Here is a 22,795-nt window from a genome sequence, read left to right as displayed (position 1 = left end):
TCCAGAGCCTAGCAGTGACTGACACATATTCGAATGAATGAAGTAGATGGAAAATGTCTATATTCATTTACGTAATGATTAGTTAAGGAGAAACGTACTTCCCAGCATAAAGATTCCTGGCAATCCTTTGCTTATTTGACTTTTCCCTTCAGGCAAGTTCAAGGCTTGTGAAATTCCTAGAAAGGTGAGGGGAGAGAACGCGTGACACAGAAAGAGGCCGCAGTTCGGGACCCTAGGTAGTTTTGGGACGTTATGGGCATGCAGGGAAGTGTTTGCTTTGGAGGCTTTGGGCAAGCTACGGATCCGACAAGCCCTGGGCGCAGGCAGGAACACTGCCCTCCGGCCTCCAGCCGCGCTTCGCGAAGCCCAGCGCCAGCGTCGCGCAACCTGCCGCAGGGGCGGCTCCCTGGCCGGGCAGCCGGGCGCGCCCTCGCCCCACCCGGGAACGCCGGCCCGCGCCGGGAGGGGCGGGGCTCCATGGCGGCCCCGCCCCGCCCCGCCCCGCCGCCCGGAGGGTCACAATGTAGGGTTAGGGCGGCCGGCGGGCGGGGCTCTGCGGGGGAGGAGCCGCTGGGCGGGGGCGGGGACGGCGCGTGGGGGAGGGGAAGGGAGGGAGGAGGACTCACGGAGGGAGGAGGACAGCGCCATTCCGGGCGGCCGCTCCCTCCGTCCCCTCTCTCCCTTCCCTAAAGCGGCCCGCGAGCCGCGAGCCGCGAGCCGCGAGCCGCCAGCTAAGGAGCGCGCGAACGCGTGACGCCGCCTGACTGGCCCGCGCTCTCCCGCGCCCCGGCGTCCTCCGCCCGCTCATGGCCCGGGCCGCCGCGGACGAGCGGCGCTGAGGCGGGCCGCGTGGAGACGTGGGGCGGCCGCCGTGGCCCTCGCAGTCGGCGCTTCGCCGCCTGCCCGCGGTGCCCGCGCACGCCGGCCGCCATCGCCTTCGCGCCTGGCTGGCGGGGGCGCTGTCCTCCCCGGCCGTCCGCGCCGCTCTCTGGAGCTCGGCGGAGCGCGGCAGCCAGGGCCGGCGGAGGCGCGAGGAGCCGGGCGCCGCCGCCGCCGCCGCCGCCGCGGGGGCCATGACCGTGGAGCAGAACGTGCTGCAGCAGAGCGCGGCGCAGAAGGTGAGGCGAGCCCGCGAGCCGGCGGGCCCCACTCCTCCTTCCGACGGGCTGTCCTCCCCCGCCGCGGCCGGGCGCCCCGGCCTCGCCGCCGCCGCCGTCCCCGGCTTCCTCCACCGTCATCCCCCGCCCCTGCCCATCGCCTCGGGGGCGTCGCGCCCAGTGCCCAGCTGCGTGTGGGAAGCAGAGTGTAGTTTGCGGGCTTCAGTCCACTTCCTTCTGCCGATTGTTTTCCCGTAGCAGACGGTGCCAGGTATTGAGAGCGACCCTCACATTCCTACAGTGCTCTGTGTGGCTTCTTAATGAAACTTTATTCTCTCCCCTTAAATAAGAAAGAATAGCCAGTTGTCATCCTTTCTGAACCCATTTTGTCTTTCGAAGGTAGTAGTGTTACAGGCCTGCTGTTTTGCAAAACGGTCTCCACCAAAATCGAATTACCTGCCTTGCGGGGCAGGCGTGTTGACCAGGTGGACTCTAGAAGTAGGTGATTTGCTTGGTTTCTTTTCCTTTTAAGGTTTCCCTTTTTTCTTCTTCTTTTCTGCTTTTTTTTTTTTTTTTTTTTTTTCGATATAGTAACTGTCCCTAAGAGAGGAAGCCTTTCTGGCCATGTTATTCCAGGAATCTTTTGTCCCCTAAGTTTGACCTTGTTCCTTCGTTCACTCTTTACTCTTGCATCAGTCACACATTCAAATGGTCACTCACTAAAGAAAACCATTAAAAAAAAAAACCTGTGAAGCTTTATATCTTTAAAGTGAATAGTGAGAGATCATTCTGCTATTTTAGACTTTGCTTTCAGAATCCTAAGTGCACTATCATGGCTTGCACCATATTCTGAAGAGTAGTTGGCCATAATTTAATTTCTTTTTTTAATTTTTCATTTGCGTGAAAAGCATTTTGGGCAAAAGGGGTCAACCGTGCCTTAGTCGTGTTGGAATTACGGGGACAATTAGGGTTTACTGTGATCAACCACCAGAGTTGTGTTTGGTTAATCTGGGTGAGTAATGAATGCCCCACCCTGGTGTAGTTTTGGTGTAGCGATATTCTACCTGTGCTTGACTTTGCAATAAGACCTGTTCTAAAATGGGCTGTCTACATTCAGCCTGCTAAATTTTTGCCTTGAGATTATTTTTAGAATTTTATGATACTGCTTTAAAGTAGTCGAAGATACTCAAGAAGTTTGGAAAGCAAGGATAGTGCATTGTTATTTTAGGCACGTTGGGAAAGTTTTTGAGACTCGTATGTTAGTTGATATTACTGGTAAAGTTAGAAGGATATTGCACACTGCACTTTATTTACGGTGAAATAATTCAAGACTTAATAATGAGAGTTTAAAAGAGTTTACTTCCTAATCCTCCCTATTCTATTTTGAATACCTTCAAATGTAGTTTTTAAAGACTTAAGGCTTACGAAAGACCACATGGTCATGTGAATACTAAGCACTGTTTAATATGTATGGTACTATTTGTTTATAATTGTCTTCAATGTTGAATATTAAAGTCTGTTTCAAAGTGAGAAATACGAATTTTTCACATCTCCTAAGTTTGAACAATGGGAAGAACTTTGTAAGTTTGGATTTTTTTTTTTTTTTCATTTGATTTTGAGTAAACTGCATTAAGTAACTGCAGGCTCTGTTGCATGGTTCAGAGGTTATGCATAAAATTGTAGAATCAAGAATCAAGTTAACGAAAGTGATCTTGGCTGTCAAGTCCAATTTCCTACTTTAATTAATCCCCTCCCCACACAAAGGGAGGAGTAGTTAATTCAAAATATCATTATGATTTTATTTTTAGTATGGGTGTGTTTTAGATCATTTCATTGTTATTGGGGATTTTTTTTTAGAGAAACTTTTATACTTCCATAATACTTAGATTGTTTTACGAAAGAAACACTTAAATGTGTTTGCTTTCCATATTAATACACGATTGCTTTATTACTCATATTAGAACTATTTAAAAATATTTATATGGATATAAATAAACCATCTACCTCAATAAGTTGACAGATTTAAATCCATCAAGCTGGTAACCAGGAAGCGCACTTAAAACTGGTAACTAGGAAGTGAACTTCACACTTAGAAGAAACAAAAGTGAAAGTCTGTTTTTACTCAGACACTTTATGGATTATCTAAAAGGAGAGGTGTGTAGTGTATATTGCATAGCCAACATTTTAGCCAGTTTTCTTCTCACCTTAAAAAATTGTGTGTACGTATATGTTTTTAAATTTTAAGTAAATAGTTGTATTTTGGTAGTCGGAATGGTTTCTTACATTTTCAAGGGTTTATAAACTTTTATTTTGCAGATGGATTTAAGTTTTTTTTGTTGTTTGCAGCACCACACTACACAAAACTTTCATGGTTTTTTGGTTCACCTATAGAATTCATCAGTCTTTGTCACAATGTAGGATGATAAGGCAAGGGGCTGCCTTTCCCTTTTGATGTGTTCTTTGCTTGATTGCTGGAGTTTGGCCAACCCAGGGACTTATGAGATGTAGTAAAACTGCAGAAAGCTGCTTTTCTGAGGTTTAAATATTTCAGGTGAGGTGCAGTTGGCAGCAGATTAGTTAAATCCTGTGATAATTTTGGTTTTGGACATGTATCTTCAGCCCTTATGCTTCATATTTACCAAAGTGTAGGAGCCTTAGGTCTCAAAAATTTGATACATAGATTCAAGTTCCAAATGAGGATACTCCATGGCGGCCCCACCCCCCAACGCCCTGCAATCTATCTAAGCAGGTGAACCAAGGTAGTATTCTTTAGGGCAGTTATTATTGGGAGGAGGTTTGCTCCCAGGGACCAAATTAATTTCCAAAGTGAAATGAACAGGATACTATTTATATTAAATGTATCCCTCTGAGTTGAATAAAATATATTGTTTCACTGTAGGGCTTAGAACAGTTCTTTACACATAGTAGGACTGAGCAAATATTTGATGAATGAAATAAGTGAATGGTTTCCAAAAGGAATGTAAGTACAGTACTTAGTTTCCTAACCGAATCTCGAAATTTAAAAATTATTAAGAAACAGGCTAGGCGTGGTGCCTCATGCTTGTAATCGCAGCACTTGGGGAGACTGAGGTGGGAGGATCACTTGAAGCCAGGAGTTCAAAACCAGCCTAGGCAACAAAATGACACCCCGTCTCTTAAAACAAAACGGTCAGGCCCGGTGGCTCCCGCCTATAATCCCAGCACTTTGGGAAGGTGAGGCGGGGGGGTCACGAGGTCAGGAGTTCGAGACCAGCCTGACCAACATGGTGAAACCCAGTTTCTACTGAAAATACAAAAATTAGCCAGGTGTGGTGGCACACGCCTGTAATCCCAGCTACTCAGGAGGCTGAGGCAGGAGAATCACTTGAACTCAGGAGGCAGAGGTTGCAGTGAGCCAAGATCATGCCACTGCACTCCAGCCTGGGCAACGGAGCAAGACTCCATCTCAAAAAAGCAAAAAACCAAACCACAACAAAACAGAACAACGAAAGCTTGGAAAACTGTGTTCATGCTAGGAGAATAGGCAGTGGTAGTGAAAGAATGTGGGCTAGATCTCAACCACCTTTTTGTCACCTTGGGCAAGTCATTAAGTGCTTCTGAAGGTTCTTTTTAAACATTAGTATGATTAGATGTGAGCAACTTCTTTAGATTCGATTGTTTAATGGTCCTAAGCAAGCGTTCTGTATAGGGAGAATAAAAAAGAAATAGTATAGCATGGAGGCAGAGGAATCTAACAGATCTACAGTCAACTTTCACTGAATTCCTCAAAAGATGAGGGTTAGGTGGGAAGGTTGTCATAGATTAAGCAAGTTGAAGAGTTAAAACTTGGAAAACAATGCAGGCTGGATTCAGGGTAAATTTCTTAGTTAAAATAATGTGTATTTTCCAATTTAGGATTATCTAAGGTTATAAAACTATACCATGCAGCATTTAATAGTTAACATTACTTAAATCACTTTAAATGTTACATAAAGGGAATATTCTTTATTAGGAATCAGTTGATTATCTTATTATTAGTATAAGACTTGATTTGGGCAGAGAGATAGGTTTCCAGCTGTTTATTCCTTTTCTTATTCTTTCCTTTTCACACCTGATTTTAACACATATACTCACATTGTATCCAGCCTTTTAAACGAATTCACATCATTTCTAATAAATATTCTGTTGATTTTCTTCAATATTGTATGTATACAGTCCATATCCTTTACAAATACTTAATATTCTGATCTCTTTCTTGTCATTATTTTTACCACTTATTACTTTAAGTTTACAGAATGCTGCTACTATTTAGTTTCTATTATATATTGTTTCCTTATAATACGGAAATTTTCATACATTCCTAAGTTTTATAAATGTTTCAAAACTGGATTTAGATGTGGACAATCATGCCTTTTTTTGCAGTGAATGATATTTTATATGTCAGTAATGTAAGAACCATTTGTACATAAGATATATGAATATTTACTCTATAATCTGTGTAAGGCACTGTGCTGAGTCTTCTTACAAACTTTTTTCTTTTAATCTTCCCAACCACCTTATGAAGTGAGTACTATCTTTCTCCTTTCTATTGAAGCTGAAGAAACAGTATTGGAGAACTAAAGCAACATTTCATCTCGAGCATGTATTAAGGGTTGGATAAACTCAAAAGTCATGTGATACACAAGCCCCTGCTCTTAACCACAATGTTGTATTGTTTTGGCTGTCCTTGAATTCCTGATAAAACCCCATTTGGGCATGTTGCTTTACTATTTTAATGTATTTCTACATTTAATACAATAAATTTAAACCTAGAATTTGGTATATAATTGGCCTTCTGTATCCACAGGTTCTGAATCCCTAGATTCAACCAACTGTGGATTGAAAATATTCTGGGGAAAAAAAGCGTTGTTGCATCTGTACTGAACATGTGCAGTCTTATTTTGGTCATTACTCCCTAAACAATACAGTATAACAACTATTTATGTAGCATTTACATTGTGTTAGGTATTATAAGTAATCTAGAAATGATTTAAAGTATACTGGAGGATGTGTGGATGTGTAAGTTACAGGCAAATATTATACCATTTTATATAAGAGACTTGAACATTCGCAGATTTTGGCTTCTTTGGGGGTCCTGGAACCAGTCCTCCTTGGATTCTTTAATGAGATTGGTTACAAAGTTTGGTGTGCCTATGAGGGCTATTAAGATAAGGTTACCTCATAAAATGATTCTGTGTTTTCCTGTGCTTTTGGAATTGTTCAGTGTAGGATTATGTTGAGTCATTCAAAATTGATGGTGTATGATCCTTTTTGATTTGAAAAATTAGATATGGTGCAGTTGGTACTTGTTACTTGAAGATTTGCTGAACGTGACTGTATCAGGGCTGAGTTGCTCATTTAGAGCAAATTTTAGGTAAAGTTTCCAAATTTTGCTTATTGTCTTTTAAATTTTCTATGTTTTCTAGGGTCAAATTTTAAGTTTTATACTTCTATAAAATTCTAAATATCATTTAGGTTTCTGTATTTATTGGTCTAAAGTTTTCTCCTAAATCTGTGTGTGTGTGTGTGTGTGTGTATACATACGTATATAGACATGCCATTTTTTAAATCTCTGCTTGTTTTGTTGTCAATTGTGTTTGCCAGATGCTGATCTTATTTCCTGCTTTTTTTTTTTTTGAGACAGGGTCTTGCTCTCTCACCCAGGCTGGAGTGCAATGGTGCAGTCTCAGCTCACTGCAGCTTCTGCCTCCCAAGTTCAAGCAATTCTCCTGCCTCAGCCTTCCAAGTAGCTGGGACTACAGGCATATACCACCATGCCCAGCTACTTTTTGTAATATTAGTAGAGACGGAGTTTCACCCTGTTGGCCAGGCTGGTCTTAAACTCTTGACCCCAAGTGATCAGCCTGCCTTGGCCTCTTGAAGTGCTGGGCAATTTCTCTTTGTATTTTTAATGGATCCAATCCAAACTTTTATTTTTGTCTTTTAGAATTTAACCATGCACATATGATGATAACTGATAAATTTAATCTTTTTATTGTCATCTGATTATCCATTTACTAGTCTTGTTTTCTCTATTCAGTTTTGATGGATAGACCAAATTTTCATTGTATCACTACCACTACTCTTGTTTTTAACGTTTTCTTGTCAATTTTGGCTCTTTTAATTTTAAACAAATATTTTTATAAAATTTTGGTAATATAAAACATTAATAACTTTTTTGATAATATAAAAAATTAACTTTTCTCTCCACCCGTTTGCCCCAAATTAGGTAAGACATTTTAGCATGTTTTTTCTTTTAGTATTCCTAGTTTTGTTGGGATAATATAGAATTGCGTTCTAGGTGACTGAATTTTCTTAGTGTTGCAGATGCATTATTAGTAGCTAATTGGTTTTTTAAAATTGACTAATTTTAACTGTATTTTTTGGTCTGTTGTATAATGCTTTTTGATGGTTTGCTGTCACTATACTTTTTTTTTTTGGCAGATAAATTAACTCTCTGTATTACCTTGTAAGATTTTACTCTTTGTTTTTAAGATTTCAGAAATTTCACTAGCATGTGTTTATGTATGTATCTTTTTAATGGTCCTACCTAGGATTTTTGATCTGAAATCTGTGTTCTCAGGAATTTTTCTCCCACTATGTTCCTCCTCTTCATTTAAAACTACATTATTTGGATTTTATACATCACTTATCTTTCTTCCTGGCTTCAAATGTTTCTTCTCTCCCTTTTTGCCGGTATGCTGTGGTAACTTTTTAGTTTGATTGTCTAGATTATTATTTTTGTAATGCCCATTCTGTATTTACTACCCTTATATGTGGTCAGATAGTTTACAAAGAGTTTGTTTTTAATAATATACATTTTTAGTTTGGTTCTGAAGTACACATACTTGAATTAAGTTTACCAGTTGTCTCATGATCAGCTCTTCCTGCAAATGTTTTCATTTATTTGTTTAAATCGCTTATTTTAAATAATAAACACACGAACCCCCTATTTAAAACAGAAGCTGGAACTTTGATAATAACCTATATCCCTTATCCTATCCCTTTACTTTCATTTGAGATTATCATCTTGAATCCTCTATTCATCTTCCTGTTGATTTGTTGCATCTATATGAGTAGCTGAAGGTATTTTTTTTTTTTAATGTTAGTTGTTTTAACTTAAAAATTTTAAGAACTTTTTCCTGCTACAATATCTAGAAGGTTCATCTGTATTTTTAACTAAGAGTTTTAAAGTTATATTTGCAACATTTTAGACCTTTTTTCATCTGTGCTTGAGTTTTGTATGTGGTAGGAGGTAGGGATACAGTTTTGTTTTCACCATATGCAGATTGAGTCTCTCATATCCAAAATGCTTGGGAGCAGAAGTGTTTTGGATTTTGGACTTTTGCTTCCCTTCAGATTTTGGAATATTTGTATTTTGCTTACCTGGGTTGGGTAAATATCCTAAATTTGAAAATCTGAAATAAGCCAGTGAGCATCTTGTTGGTGCTCAAAACATTTAGAGTTTTCAAATTGTGGAGCATTTCTTATTTCTGGCTTGGAGTTTTGGGATGTGTAACCTGTAAATGATTTTAAAAATTTCTTTTGTTAACCTTGCTTTATTGAAAAGTTAATGCTCTCTTCCACTGAATTGATATGCCATCTTTGTCACATATACAAAAGTTTAATGCAAAATGTTTTTTTTCTCTTTCCTTGACTGATTCTTTTTCATCAATCATTTTGTGAATATCATCCTGTATTCATTGTTGTTGCTTTAGAATAATCTCATACTGGAAAAGAAAGTTCTTTTGACTTTGTTCCTTTTTTTCAGAAGTGACACTTGACTTTTCCTTAGAAATTTTAGAATAATCGTAGCAAGTTCTCTCAAATCCTCTGTCTTTTTGATTAATTTGATTGACTCTGTAGATCAATTTGGGATTATTAACATCTTTATGATACAGGATGAGTAGGGTATACTTTTATTTTTGTTAGGTCATGTTTAATATCTCTTGTATGGTTTATAATTTCACAAAATCATTGTACATCTTTTAGGTATTTTATAATTTCTGATAACTGTTACATGGCAGTGCTTTTAAAAATTTGTTATTGGTGTATACAAATGCAGCGGTCTTTTGTATATTAATTTTGTATCTAGCCACGTTGCTAAATGTTTCTAATACCTTTTCCAGAGACAATTTTGTACTTTCTGTGTAAAAGATCATATCATGATTAAAAAGTTTTATGTATAATTTCAGTTTTTGTGTGTGTACTTTCATTTTCTTCCTGTACTAGCAAGTACTTCCAATAAATACTGATTAGAAGTGATAATGAGTATTTTTGTTGTTGTTGCTGATTTAAAAAGGCAGTTACCTACTTTTGTACCTCATGCATTTCTGAAATATTTACATGTGTTAGTTATGCAGACTTACAAAGTAGGTTCTGTTTAACTAAAAGATACTGTAGTATTTTCAGTTGTGATGCTTGCATGTATTTTTTCTTTGGGTACTGGTGATCTTTGTTTAAGCTTTCACCTTAGATACCCTGGATGTGGTGGTGGAGGGGTGCTGGTAGTTTGTCAGTCTCTTCTCTATCTTCCTAGGAACTGTGAAGTCAGGCAGGGCACTTTTTTCCTGTATTAGTCGCCTTCACTAATTTCCTTCTCCAGAGGCCACTCCACAATTGATTTCTACCCTGATGTGCTTAGAGTAAGGTGGCTACAGGGTCTTTCTTCCCCTGACACTGGCATAATTTTACTCTCTAATGTCATAGAATTGCTTTAAGCCCTGACTTGCAGCAGTGGCCTGCCTTTTTCCTACAATATAATCATTGATTTTTATTATGTATGAAGGACCAAATTTGGCTTGTGAAAGTGAGTTTAGGAATGTCACTATATCATGTGGGCAAGTAGATGATGTGAAAGTTGAATTTATGAAAGGGTGAGGCCTTGCATTTATTTTGGCAGACTTTAATTTCCAAGGACATCATTCTTGTCATGACGTTCTGTTTTATGTATGTGATAAGTAATTTTTCAGTTTTTCTCTTTTTTGCCCCTTGATTAACTCTGCTTCAGTACAGACCATCTGCTTTATTTTTAGTTTTTGGTTCTCTGAACTGCTGGATATTTTAAATGTCCAGCAATATTTTCCTTAGTCTTGTTACTATAGGTTTAGATCAGTTTCTTATAATATGGTTTTTGTGGACTGTCTTAATTATCTGTAGCACTTGCTAAAAGTGCAGACTTCTGCGCCTCACCCTAGACCTATTGTTTCAAGATGTTGAGGGTTGGGCTAAAGCATGCTTAATAAGAATCTCAGATTATTCTTCTGTACTTAATGTTTGAGGATCACTGGTTGAAGTTAATTAGTATTCCTAAAGATAAAAGTGCCTTTAGCACGTGTAAATTGACTGCAGGGGTCCTTTAGGGATTGAATTATCACAATACACCAAATTTAATATGGAAGCAGGGTCTTTGAACAGACATTCTTTCTTTTGTTTCAGGTGTTTCTCTCCATCAGTGCAGCAACATGTTTCCTTGTAGAGGAGCTGCCTCCTCCCTCAGGCTTTTCTGGCCAACGTTTCTATGGAAACCCAAAGCTTCAGGTGGCTAGGTGGGATACTTGCCCCCTCTTACTCCTGGGGGCGCAAATAAGTTGAATCGATGCATTAAGGAGTTGGAAAATGATTGTACGTGCTAAAGTTGTAATCTTCGTGTTTCTTTCTGGCTTTTTTTTTTTTTTTTTTTGGTGTGTGTGTGTGTTTTTTTATTTGAATAATTTCTTTAGGGTTTTTTGGGGGGGGGGGGCTAACCATAGCATATGATAAACTTATGAACAACTTAAAGAAATATATTAAGATTTCTATTCTTTGTACCATTTTAGACATGAAATAGAGTATCTATTGTCCTGGAAGTTTCCTTTGTTCCTCATTCGTACTCTCCCTCTTTTCTACACCACCCCCCGCCCCCACACTACTGCTGTCCTGACTTTTTTCAAGTTAATGTTATTGTGGTATGATTTACACTGAAAGTGTGTAATTTGATGAATTTGGCCATACGGAACATTTCTGTCACTCCACAAAATTTGTCCTGTATCACCTTTCTCATTAATTATCAACACCCTCGTTATTTCAGGCAACTGTTGATCTGATTTTTATTACTGTATATCAGTTTTGGCTGTTCTGTGTCTTCACATAAATAGATTTGTTTATACAAAATTTCTTTTTTTTTCCTCGCATCTGGCTGCTTTTGCTCAGCAAAATGCTTTTGAGATTCAGCCATGTTTTATTGCATGTATCAGTATGTTTCTTTTTACTGTGGAGTAATATTGTATAAATATTCTCACATCTGTGTATTCATGTACCTTTTGATGTACTTTTGTTTTTTCCCCCAGTTTTTGACCCATATGTAATATTATGTGTACATTTGTAAGCAAGTCTTTGAGACGTATTTCTGTTTCTCTTGGGCAAATACATAGGTGTAGAATTGTTGTAATACTAAATTGTTATCCAAATCAGTTGTATCATTGTACATTCTTATTAGCAATATAGGAGAATTTCAGGTGGTCTGCATTTTTGCCAACACCTGGGGATTTTTAATCTTTTATGTTTTAGACGTTTAGTGAATACGTAGTGTTAACCTCATTGTGATAGTAATGTATATTTCCTGAATGACTAATGATTTTGGACATCTTTCATGTGCTTGTTGGCCAGTTTGAGGATGATTTTTTTTTAACATTGCTTCTCATACATTATCCAGTTTTAACACTCCTACGTAATAGCAATCACAATAGCTACATTCTTCCAAGTCTTAAAATGGCAAAAATGTCAGAGATGTAGCTAAAGGTAAAATGCTCCAGGACCAAGTGCTAATATGTTCACAAAACAAATTGAGATTGCACAATTTTTTTTTGTTTGTTTAAACTAACACCTGATAAAAAGGTACATTGTTGAAAAATAGGAACTCATTTCATCATGCCTCAAAGTAAATATTAAATTTATCTCTTTAACAATTAATTGCACACATATACAAGAAATCTTCATGGTGCGTATTTTATTACACAGGGTACAAAAATAATTTCACATTTTAGTTGGGTTGGAAGTTTGAAAAGAACATGGAGCAGTTGCAGGGGTGGGGTGAACTGTGGCGAGGTAAGTAAATTGGACAGAAATTGGGCAGAAAGATATTCCTTTTTTTTTTTTTTTTTTTTTTTCCAGTTTTTCATCTGTCTGAAGACAGGGAAGAAGAGGAATATGAATTGGAAAAACCCCACTCTATGTGTTGGGTTTTTGTTGTTGCTGTTCAGTCTGGAAATGGGTGCTGTGTGGTAAGGGGTCATTAGGTCATAGGGCAGAATTGTCTACAGAGCTGGGAGCTACATCCTCACGGAAGTGGGACAGATGTATTGGGGAGGGGTGTGCAGAGAGGAGCCAGGAGTAATGTACCATTAGTGGCCAGGACCTGTTCTGGTAACACCGATGTGCGAACCAACTGTGCATTCACATATAGAAAAGTTTTGTGTCTTAATTCATGCCAGAATACATGCATAATCAAATGTCTCAGTTAAGGTGGAGCTACAGAAACACTGGGCTGAAGTTCTGGGGTTTTCTTTGTCTTCGTGTGAGGCCTCTGGGCTGGGTCTGGGTGTCTCATCAAGAATGCCCTGAAATTTTCCCATGGGGCCTTGGAGAAAGGCTTTGGAGCTGGGCAGGGCTGAGGATGAGCACGGAAGAAAGGAAACAGGAAATGGTCCACTACCTCAGGTTTAAAAATCCTCCATTTTTGGAGGGAAGAAGTGACACAAGATTTTATCGGTGCCAATTCCCCAGCCAGAAACCTCTAAGGCCAGCAGCGCCTCTGCCCAGACTTTACTTACTCACTGGGCTCGCTGTGCCTGCTGGGCCTGGCAGGCTGCTCTCGGCTGATCCCCAGCCCAGATCCCACGACCACTGCCACTCCGTGCTCACCGCATGGTGGGACCGGGTGTACCGCATGTGGCTGCCACAGCTCGACTCCCGCATTCAGACGAGAGGAACGTGGTGGAACCCAAAAACTCGGAGACGCAGCAACCGTGGAGCCCCAAGCGGGTGTGATAGCTTCTGCCTGGGGAGACCCGCCCGAGGTCTGAGCCACCTGGGAGTGCCGCAGCCCTCTCTTGTTCCTGGCGCTCACGGCTCAGTGGATGGGGATGTATTAGAGCTTGTTTGTTCCTGCTGCCCACGGCTTTGCGAATGGGGGTGTATTACAACTCTAGTCTGGGGAGTCCTGAGGTTTGGGCCCTCGGAGGGGTCGCAGCTCATCCCTCCCATAGTCCAGCAAATGGGAGTGTGTAACAGCTTTTTTCATGCCCACCGCCTGCAGCTCCAGGAGCCGGCCAGGTGCGTGTTACAGCTGTTTTCGTTCCCGCTGTTCGGCAAGTTTTATTGAGCAACAGAAAAGCCTTCAACAATGAGAGGGGATGTGAGGTGGATAGCCTTCTGTGTGAGAGGGGCCCTGAAAGCTGGTAGCCGTCTTTGTAGTTGAATCCAGAATTTTTTTAGATTTGGAATGAGGAGATGGCTGTAGGTAGCCTTGGAAAAGGCAACATTCAATTGGTTTAAAAGCATTATTCAGAAAGAACCAATTGGGAAAGAGGCAAAAAGAAAAGAAGTTTTCACTCCAGCGGTGGACTTTATCTAGAACTGGCAGCTTGGTGTTCAGGCTTTAAACTGTCTTTGGTTTGAAGGTCGGGTTTCACCATGCCTAGGAATTTGTCTACTATGGCTATCAGAAACAGCTCTGCACAGGCCTCTTAGGGTCAGTGGACACTCTCTTTGCCAATTTTGGTAGCATCATGCAGAACTGGCTTCTGGGCTTCTTCCCAAAGGAGGCAGGAATTGAAGTCCTTAGAACAGTGGAACTTACAGAACTGACAGTATTCCCATTCTTGCTGGGTGGGGTCAGGAGGAGAGCACCAGAGTACCTGAGCATGTGGAACTGCAGCTGAGTAGCTGTAAGCAGCGTATAAACCTGTGGTTTCTATGGTGTAAAGTGGGCAGGGGGTCCAGGCCTTTGGGGTTACAGAGATCACAGCTGCTCCCTCAGGTCGTGGGGGTCTTGTGCTTGGAGGTATGGTCCTAGGGCTGTGTGAACATTGGTGGGGTTTGGTGTTGCCATTAGCTTATTTTTGTCCATCTTGGTGTTGGTTTAGGCAAACCTTAGGGTCTGCAGTTGTTTTTTTGTTGTTGTTGTTATTTTTGAGACAAAGGTCTCACTCTGTCACTCAGGCTGGAGTGCAGTGGTGCGATCTGGCTCACTGCAGCTCTGCCTCCTGGGTTCAAGTGATTGTCATGCCTCAGCCTCCCAAGTAGCTGGGACTACAGGTGCACAGCACCAGGTCTGGCTGATTTTTATGATGGGGTTTTACCATGTTGGCCAGGCGACTCCTGACCTCAAGTGATCTTCCTGCCTCAGCCGCCTAGGGTCTGCAGTTTTGTTTTGTTTTGTTTTTGAGGCAGAGTTTCGCTCTTGTTGCCCGGGCTGGAGTGCAGTGGCGCGATCTCAGCTCACTGCAGCCAACGTCTCCCGGGTTCAAGCGATTCTCCTGCCCCAACGTCCTGAGTAGCTGGGACTACAGGCACCCGCCACCACGCCCGTCTAATTTTTGTATTTTTACTAGAGACAGGGTTTTGCCATGTTGTCCAGGCGAGTCTTGAAGCCCTGACCTCAGGCCCACCTGCCTCAGCCTCCCAAAGTGCTGGGATTACAGGCGTGAGCCACCGCACCCAGCCGGGTGTGTGGTTTTTGGATGAAAGTAAATGCTCTTCCAAGCATTTCTTGCATGAGCAGAAGAGTGGGTAGAATTCTCTCAGTTTGCTGTCTAAAGCAAGAGGGCTGACTAACCACTTTAGGGCTGCTGCCTCCGCCCCCACCACCACCCTACTCGCTTTCTTTCTCCTCTTTCCTATTCTCCCCTCCCTTCTCCCTCCTCCTTTTCCTGAGTGCTGATGCTGTTCTTCCTTAAGCTTCTAAGCTGGGGGTCTTTTATGGTGTGGGCGAGGAAGGTGTGGGAGGCAGGCAGGCGATGTTGCAGGAGAGCTAGTAGGAACCCAGGGCCTCTGTCTTTTACTTATTGACCATTTTTATGTCTTCTTTTTGACATGTTAAAATTATTTCCCAATTTCTTAGTTGGGTTATCTTCTTGCTGTTGAGTTGTAGGAATTCTTTATATGTTGGGTGTGTTTTATCATGTGTATGTAATTACAAATACTTTCTCCCAATGCGTGGCTTGTATTTGTATTTTCTTAACAGTTTCTCTGAAGTTGAAGTATTTTAATATTGATTGTTTAATTTACTTTTATAGTTAGTACTTTACCCTTTTTCTTGAAACTTAGTTTGTAAACCTTTTTTTTCTCCCTGTGTTTTGTGCTAGAAGTTTTGTCGTTTTAGGTTTATGGTCCATTTGGAATTCATTTCTGTGTGTGTTCTGAGGTATGAGAGTCAAAGTTCATTTATTGCATGTGGATATCTAACTGTCCCCGCACCTACTTTTGAAAAAGCTGTCCTTTCGTCATTGAATTACATTGGTACCTTTCTGGAAAATTAATTGACCAGTATGAATGGGTTTATTTTTGAATTCTGTTCCTTTCGATCCTTATGCTGTGCTATACTGTCTTGATTACTGTGGCTTTGAAATGTGGGTAAATGTAAGTTCTTCAACTTTGTTCTTGTTAGAAGTTTGTTTTGGCTATTCTAGATTTTTTTTGCATTTCCAAATACAATTCTGAAGCACTTTGAACACTTGGACAAAGAGCCTGCTGGGAGTTTTGAGTGGGATTGTGTTGGATATATAGATTCATTCTGACTGTTTGGACATCCTTACAGTATTTTAGCCTTCCAATTCAAGAACAGATATATTTCTCCATTTATTTAGGTTTTATTTTTTAACAGTTTAGTTTAAAGGTCTTTGCATATCTTTTGTTAGAGTTGACTTTTTTGATGCTATCGTAAATGTTATTTTTTACTTTTATTTTTTTTGAGACGCAGTCTCATTTTGTCCCCAGGCTGGAGTGCAGTGGTGCGATCTCGGCTCACTGCAATTTCTGCCTCCCAGGTTCAAGTGATTTTCCTGCTTCAGCCTCCCTGGTAGCTGGGACTACAGGTGCGTGCCACCACGCCTGGCTAATTTTTTGTATTTTTAGTACAGATGGGGTTTCACTGTGTTATAGCCAGGTTGGTCTCGAGCTCTGGACTGCGTGATCCACCAGCCTTGGCCTCCCAAAGTGCTGGGATTACAGTCATGAGCCCCTGTGCCCTGGCAGTATTTTTTAGTTTTATATTCCAATTGTTTTTTGCTGGTATAGAGAATGTGGTTGATTTTTGCATATGAAGCTTGTATCTGCTACTTCGTGAAATTCACTTATTCTAATAACTTTATTTACCACCTTTATTCATTTTAAAAATTGTACTCTTTGGGGTCTTCTGTAAAATGTTTAATAGAAGTGGTGGTGACAGACATCTTTGTCTTGTTCCCGATTTTATATGGAAATCTGTCTTTTACCAAGTATGATTTTAGTTGTTGCACTTTTTGTTAAAAATGTTGTGTTATTGTTCATTTATACTTCTAGATATACTACAGCTTAACCATTCTACAAACTATTTGTTTATCTTTTTATATGTTTATGGTCCATTGTGATTCTTTTCTGTGAAATGGACATTTGTTTCTCTTGCCTGTTTTTTCTTTTGGGCTATTTATCTTTTTCTTTATGATTTGAGGTAGTTCTTTATGGTTTAGATTCTACTTTTGTTTTTCTATTTACAGTAATCCACCTTTACCCTCATGGAGTATGTTCCAAGACCCCCAGTGGATGCCTGAAACTGTGGCTAGTATTGACCCATGTATATAGTATATTTTAAAAGAGATTACATTCACATAACATACTATGTATGTTTTCAAAATATTTGAAATAGTATGCCATATATAGTATGGTTCAATACTATATAGAATATAGTATATATGGTTTTTTCTTATATATACCTACCTGTGATAAAGTTTAATGTATAAATTAGGTACAGTAGAGACTAACAACAATAACTAATAATGAAATAGAACAACTATGGTAATATAATGTTGTGTGAATATAATCTTTTTCAAAAATACCCGATAACTGAGATGGCTGCTGACTAGTAAGTGGGTGGTATACACAGTGTGGATATGTTGGACCAAAGGAAGACTCATGTTGTGGGTGGCATGGAATGAGATTTCATTATGCACAGCACTCAGAATACTGCACAATTTAAAACATCGTTTCTGGAATTTTTCATATTTTTGAACTGCACTTGATCACTGGTAACTGAAACTTCAAAAAGTGAAACAAGAGAAGGGGAAACTACTGTGTATGTTTTCCAGATATTTTCTGTTTTTACAATGTCTTTTTATTTTCTTTATGTTCTTACATGAATAGACATTTTTATTTTTTAGTTTCATATATAATTAGTTTCTTTTAATATTTGAACTTCCATATCCTGTTTCATAAAGATAGTCTCATTTATTGCCCTCTAAGTGTTTTCTTAATTTGTCTTCATTCAGGATTTAAGTTTCATTCCACTTGGGTTTGATTTTTGCATATTGTTTGAGTAAATGTCAGAATTTATTTTTCCCCTCTGGAGAACCAGCAACTTTATTGAGCACTTCCTCCTTCCCATTAATACTCTACCTGACAACAGTATGTATACTTTTTAAATTCTTAAATTGGGACCATTTTAAAGAAAAACAGGTGTCAGGAACGCTTGCCCTTGAATTAAAAAATGTATTTTTGAGACAGAGTCTTGCTCTGTTGCCCAGGCTGGAGTGCAGTGGCATAATCATAGCTTGCTTCAGCCTCAAACTCCGGGGCCCGCACTGTCCTCCCTCCTCGGCCTCCCAAGTAGCTGGGACTACAGGTGTGTACCATCCACTCAGCCATTTTTTAGTTTTTTTTTTTTTTTCTTGTAGAGATGGGGTCTCGCTCTGTTTCCCAGGCTGGTCTTGAGTTCCTGGTGTTAAGCAAGCCTTTCACTTTGGCCTTCCAAATCATTGGCATTACAGATATGAGCCACTGTGCTCAGCCAAATTAAAATATTTTTATTATGGTTTTACTGAAACTTGTTTATAAACTAGGCATACATTTATTATGTTCTGCTGGGTAGCTATTATGTAATAAGTTGAAAAACCAACTAGTAACTTAAATGTAACCAAAACTACAAAACCGGAGAAGTTCAGAGTAACAAGGTTAGCAGCTTCATTTGACAGATGGCAGTGTTTTGCAGAATAAATTTGGCATTTGTGGCTTCAACTAAGGAAATTGATATATGTATTTTAGGATATTGTAATATGTTCAGCTTTTGGGAGTAAATTTTATTTCTGTTGTCATCCATACTACATTTCTGACTTGATGTCTAATTAATAACCATTATTGTAGAGTGAGTGGTATTTTTGGTCTTTTTATTGTAAAACTGTAAAAGATATGCTCCTGTTTTGTTTTTTTTTTTTTTTTAATTTTTTTTTTTTTCTTAAGCTATAGCTGAATGAATGCCGATATTTCCGTGTTGAACTGAACAGGTTGTGTGATTTAGTGCAGAGTAGGATACCTTGCTTCCGGAGGGCCTCTCCCAAATTTATTTCTTCCTGTAGAGTTCTCTTTACCCTTTAGCAACCAATCATCTGTTCTTAGTAATAAGAGGTAACAGTTATAGCTTACTTTTAAGTTAGCGCCAAATAAATATTAGAACTTGTGAGTACTTTGCCTTGTGTACATATTTGAGTGCCTGGGCAATCAAGAGAGTGACATACTGTGCAGCGTGATAACTGCTTTTGTAGACATTGTGAAGTAGTATTCTTATACTGAAGTAATAATTGTATTCTAAGTATTGCTTTATTGCTAGTATGTGTTTCTGCTTATCTGTGGGACTTTTCCAAGGTTTGTCTTTGATTTCCTGATTTACTCTTTGCAAGCTTTATCGTTGAGAGATTGTATAATGTCCAAGTCATATATGTTCATTACTGTCAAGTATGTGTATTGAGAATAAGTGTAGTGTTAAATCTTCACATAAATTCTAGTTTTAGGTTTTCAATTGCATGTGTACATTTCTGATTAGACAGTCATCACACAGTATCATGACCATTCATTTATTGATTCTTTGTTTTAAGCAGATTAAGAAATAGATAACATACAAAAAGCTTTTAAATTGGTAGTAGCTAGAGCCAGAGGTGCACGGATGATATTGAAAGTTAAATAAAGTATTTGTGGGTAGAACTAAGAGGATCTAGGAAGACTAGGAAAGATCTTATAAAGGAGGTAATAACTGAAATAAATTGTTGAAGATTTGTAGGCAGGTCGAAGTGTTATTTCAAGTAAAGAGAAGTCTATGAGCAAGGACAAATCTTAAATGATTTAGCACCTTCTGTTATCTACATGTGGTTTTACTTGGCTGAGTGTGATATAATAATAAATATTTGATCTTTTTCCCTTGTTCCTGGCATGGAGCCCCTAAAGCCTTTGGAATTTACTATCTATTCTGTGCTGATCAGATGACTGGCCTGGGTCTGGAGTGTTTGGGGAGGAGAGGCTATGTAGCTTCAGCTTCAGGCTGCGTGCTCTTTACCACAAAAACTTATACCTTAATGAAATCTCCAGTGCCATATATATATACACACACACACATATATATATGTATGTTTTTTTTTTTCTTCCCTTGAGATGGAGTCTCACTCTGTTGCCCAGGCTGGAGTGTAGGAGTGTAGTGGCACGATCTCGGCTCACTGCAACCTCCGTCTCCCTGGTTGAAGCAATTCTCCTGTCTCAGCTTCTTGAGTAGCTGGGAGTACAGGTGCATGCCACCATTCCCGGCTGATTTTTGTATTTTTAATAGAGATGGGGTTTCACCATATTGGTCAGGCTGGTCTCGATCTCCTGACCTCAGGTGATCCCCCTGCGTCAGGCTCCCAAAGTGCTGGGATTACAGATGTGAGCCACTGTGCCCGGCCCCTTATATCCTTTTAATAAGTGTTCAGTAAATAGTAGTTCTATGATAATGCTCAGCATATATGGTTAACTTGCTCCCCGAATTCTCTTTCTGTTTTGTTTTGTTTTTTGAGACAGAGTCTCGCTCTGTTGCCCAGGCTGGAGTGCAGTGGTGTGATCTCAGCTCATTGCAAGCTCCGCCTCCTGGGTTCACGCCATTCTCCTGCCTCAGCCTCCCCAGTAGCTGGGACTACAGGCGCCCACAACCAGGCCTGGCTAACTTTTTTGTATTTTTAGTAGAGATGGGGTTTCACCGTGTCAGCCAGGATGGTCTCGCTGTCCTGACCTTGTGATCTGCCCACCTTAGCCTCCCAAAGTGCTGGGATTACAGGTGTGAGCCACCGCTCCTGGCCCTTTTTTTCCCTTAAAACTATAGAACTATATTATTAATACACTCTTAGTATACAAAAATTGTTTTCAAGGAAGTTGTATCAGGGTCCAATGAGGACACAAAGAAAGCACAAAAATTAGAGCAAAGAAGATTTGATATAAAGAAGTATTGACTAGGAACAATGATTGGCTGCTAAAGGAAAAGAGGACTCTGAAGGAAGAAGCAAATTTGGGAGAGACCCTCCGGAAGCCCCACGATGCTGAGAGATTTTGTTCTTGTTGGAGAGGTTGTGAATGGAGCCCGCTGGATGGCAGAGCAGGTTGCAGAACTGCTGCAGCTTGGGACATTCCTGCCAGTAGCTCTTTTGAAGTGGTGTAGAGTATGTGCTTTATATCTAGATGAATGGAGTTTCCAAGAGACCACAGGACATATTATATAAGTAATTAGCTTGACCAAAAACCGTATTTGCTTTAAGGAATTGTGACAAATATAACTGCTAGGAATTACATAGTATTCCGGTTTTAGAATTCTACTTAGAGCACGTTTGTTTTATTAGTATAAGGGAGTTTATTTTTGGATTATAAGTTAATTAGGCAAACAAGTACGGAAAGTAGAGATGCAGAAAGATTTAATTGGACAAGAGAGCTGTAATAGGAATCTGACTATTAGCATCAAAAACAAGTTAAACACATATTTTATTTAAACGGCAGACATGGTGATTCAAGGATATGATTTGATTCATAAAAGTTTTATTTACCTACTTGTTTTCCAGAATATAGGCACTGTAATTTAAAAACAGACTGTGTTCTAAAAGATTTTGCAAGTTGGGTTTTTGGAACTGAAAATATATGTTCCCATAGAAACCATGTTTCCTGGTGTTGTGTTCTTATTTAGAAATGTATTTAACTCTGTGTGAACTTAGCTTATGGTGCTGAGTAACAATATTTTTTGGGATAATTACATTTAGAGTTTCTACTCATGATGCATTTCTTTTATCTACTAATTAATAGGGATGGGGAATACTCTTTTACATTTTAATTAAAAAAAATTTTTTTTTTGAGATGGAGTTTCGCTCTTGTTGCCCAGGCTAGAGTACAGTGGTGCAATCTCAGCTCACTGCAACCTCCGCCTTCTGGGTTCAGGCGATTCTCCTGCCTCAGCCTCCCGATTACAGGGATTACAGGCATGTGCCACCACGCCTGGCTAATTTTGTATTTTTGGTAGAGATGGGGTTTCACCATGTTGATCAGGTTGGTCTCGAACTCCTGACCTCAGGTGATCCGCCTGCCTCGGCCTCGCAAAGTGTTGGGATTATGGGTGTGAGCCACCACACTTAGCCAGATGGGGAACACTCTTTTTTTTTTTTTTTTTGAGATGGAGTCTCTGTCTGTCCCCCAGGCAGGAGTGCAGTGGCGCGATCTCGACTCACTGCAAGCTCCGCCTCCCGGGTTCCCACCATTCTCCTGCCTCAGCCTCCCAAGTAGCTGGGACTATAGGCGCCTGCCACCATGCCCAGCTAATTTTTGTATTTTTTAGTAGAGACAGAGTTTCACCATATTGGCCAGGCTGGTCTTGAACTCCTGACCTTGTGATCCACCCACTTTGGCCTCCCAGAGTGTTGGGATTACAGGCGTGAGCCACTGCGCCTGGCCCAGATGGGGAATACTCTTTAAGGGTCATAAACATGATGCAGATATGGTTGAAAGGTTGGGTGACAGGTAGGAAAAAAGGCTCTGTGGCAAGGGAGGATGGAAACCATCATTTATCTGGGACTAGCTATATCCATTGTTCTCTGCCAGCTGTTTCTCATAAAATATCTCATTTGTTTTTTCTAGATTACATGAATGCTTAATGTTTTAGCTCTGGAATTCTATAAAAAGTAGGAAGAGACTTAAAATTTAGAATTTTTGTCATTTTTAAGCTTTAATGGAAAGGGTATACCTTCAGATTCATGTGCCCATAGAGATATATGAATAATTTATTTTAATGGTAAAGTGCTGTTAATCCAAAAAGATTGAGAAAAACTTCAATCTGTGACAGTGGGATATGCAGCATACCTGAACCATTTGTTACCCCCCAAACACTTGAAAACTGGGATTAGTTGTCTGGTGAGTAATAAACAGCTCATTGAGAGAATGCAGGTTTTGATCAGTAGGAGTTTTACTACTTGTCACAAATAAGGAGAATACAGGGAGTATTCTTTAGAGCATTGTCTCCTCAAGGGAAAGTGACAGAGAGGTTGTGTGGGGTGATGGAGAGGGGAGAGGCTGTGACATCACATGTAGAGGAGGGGTCCCAGTGGTGCAATGCAGTGAGTCACTGTGCCAGCAGGCAGGTAACATGGTATGGTAATGAAGCTGTAGTTCCCCCAGGG

The 22,795-nt window shown here is 40.1% G+C and overlaps 1 protein-coding gene across 5 annotated transcripts in view; it reads left to right on the top strand.

Annotated features, from left to right (window-relative positions):
- Positions 1-593: 593 nt before the first annotated feature.
- The window catches only part of USP25 (ubiquitin specific peptidase 25), a 143,918-nt gene continuing 121,716 nt past the window's right edge, over positions 594-22,795 (top strand). For 4 of the 5 annotated variants that reach the window (XM_025380109.1, XM_025380107.1, XM_025380106.1 and 1 more), the window contains exon 1: positions 594-1,118. Coding sequence is in view for 3 of the 5 variants with exons in the window: in XM_025380107.1 (XP_025235892.1) it covers positions 1,074-1,118 (45 nt within the window). In the remaining 2 variants the exon portion in view is untranslated. Of the gene's footprint in view, positions 1,369-22,795 lie in introns of all 5 variants that reach the window. The other variant, XM_025380108.1, reaches the window with a different exon arrangement.

This window comes from Theropithecus gelada, chromosome 3 (assembly GCF_003255815.1).
Source record: "Theropithecus gelada isolate Dixy chromosome 3, Tgel_1.0, whole genome shotgun sequence".
Taxonomy (NCBI): domain Eukaryota; kingdom Metazoa; phylum Chordata; class Mammalia; order Primates; family Cercopithecidae; genus Theropithecus; species Theropithecus gelada.
Note: the sequence above shows the minus strand (reverse complement) of the source record. Positions and strands in the feature narration are given on the sequence as shown.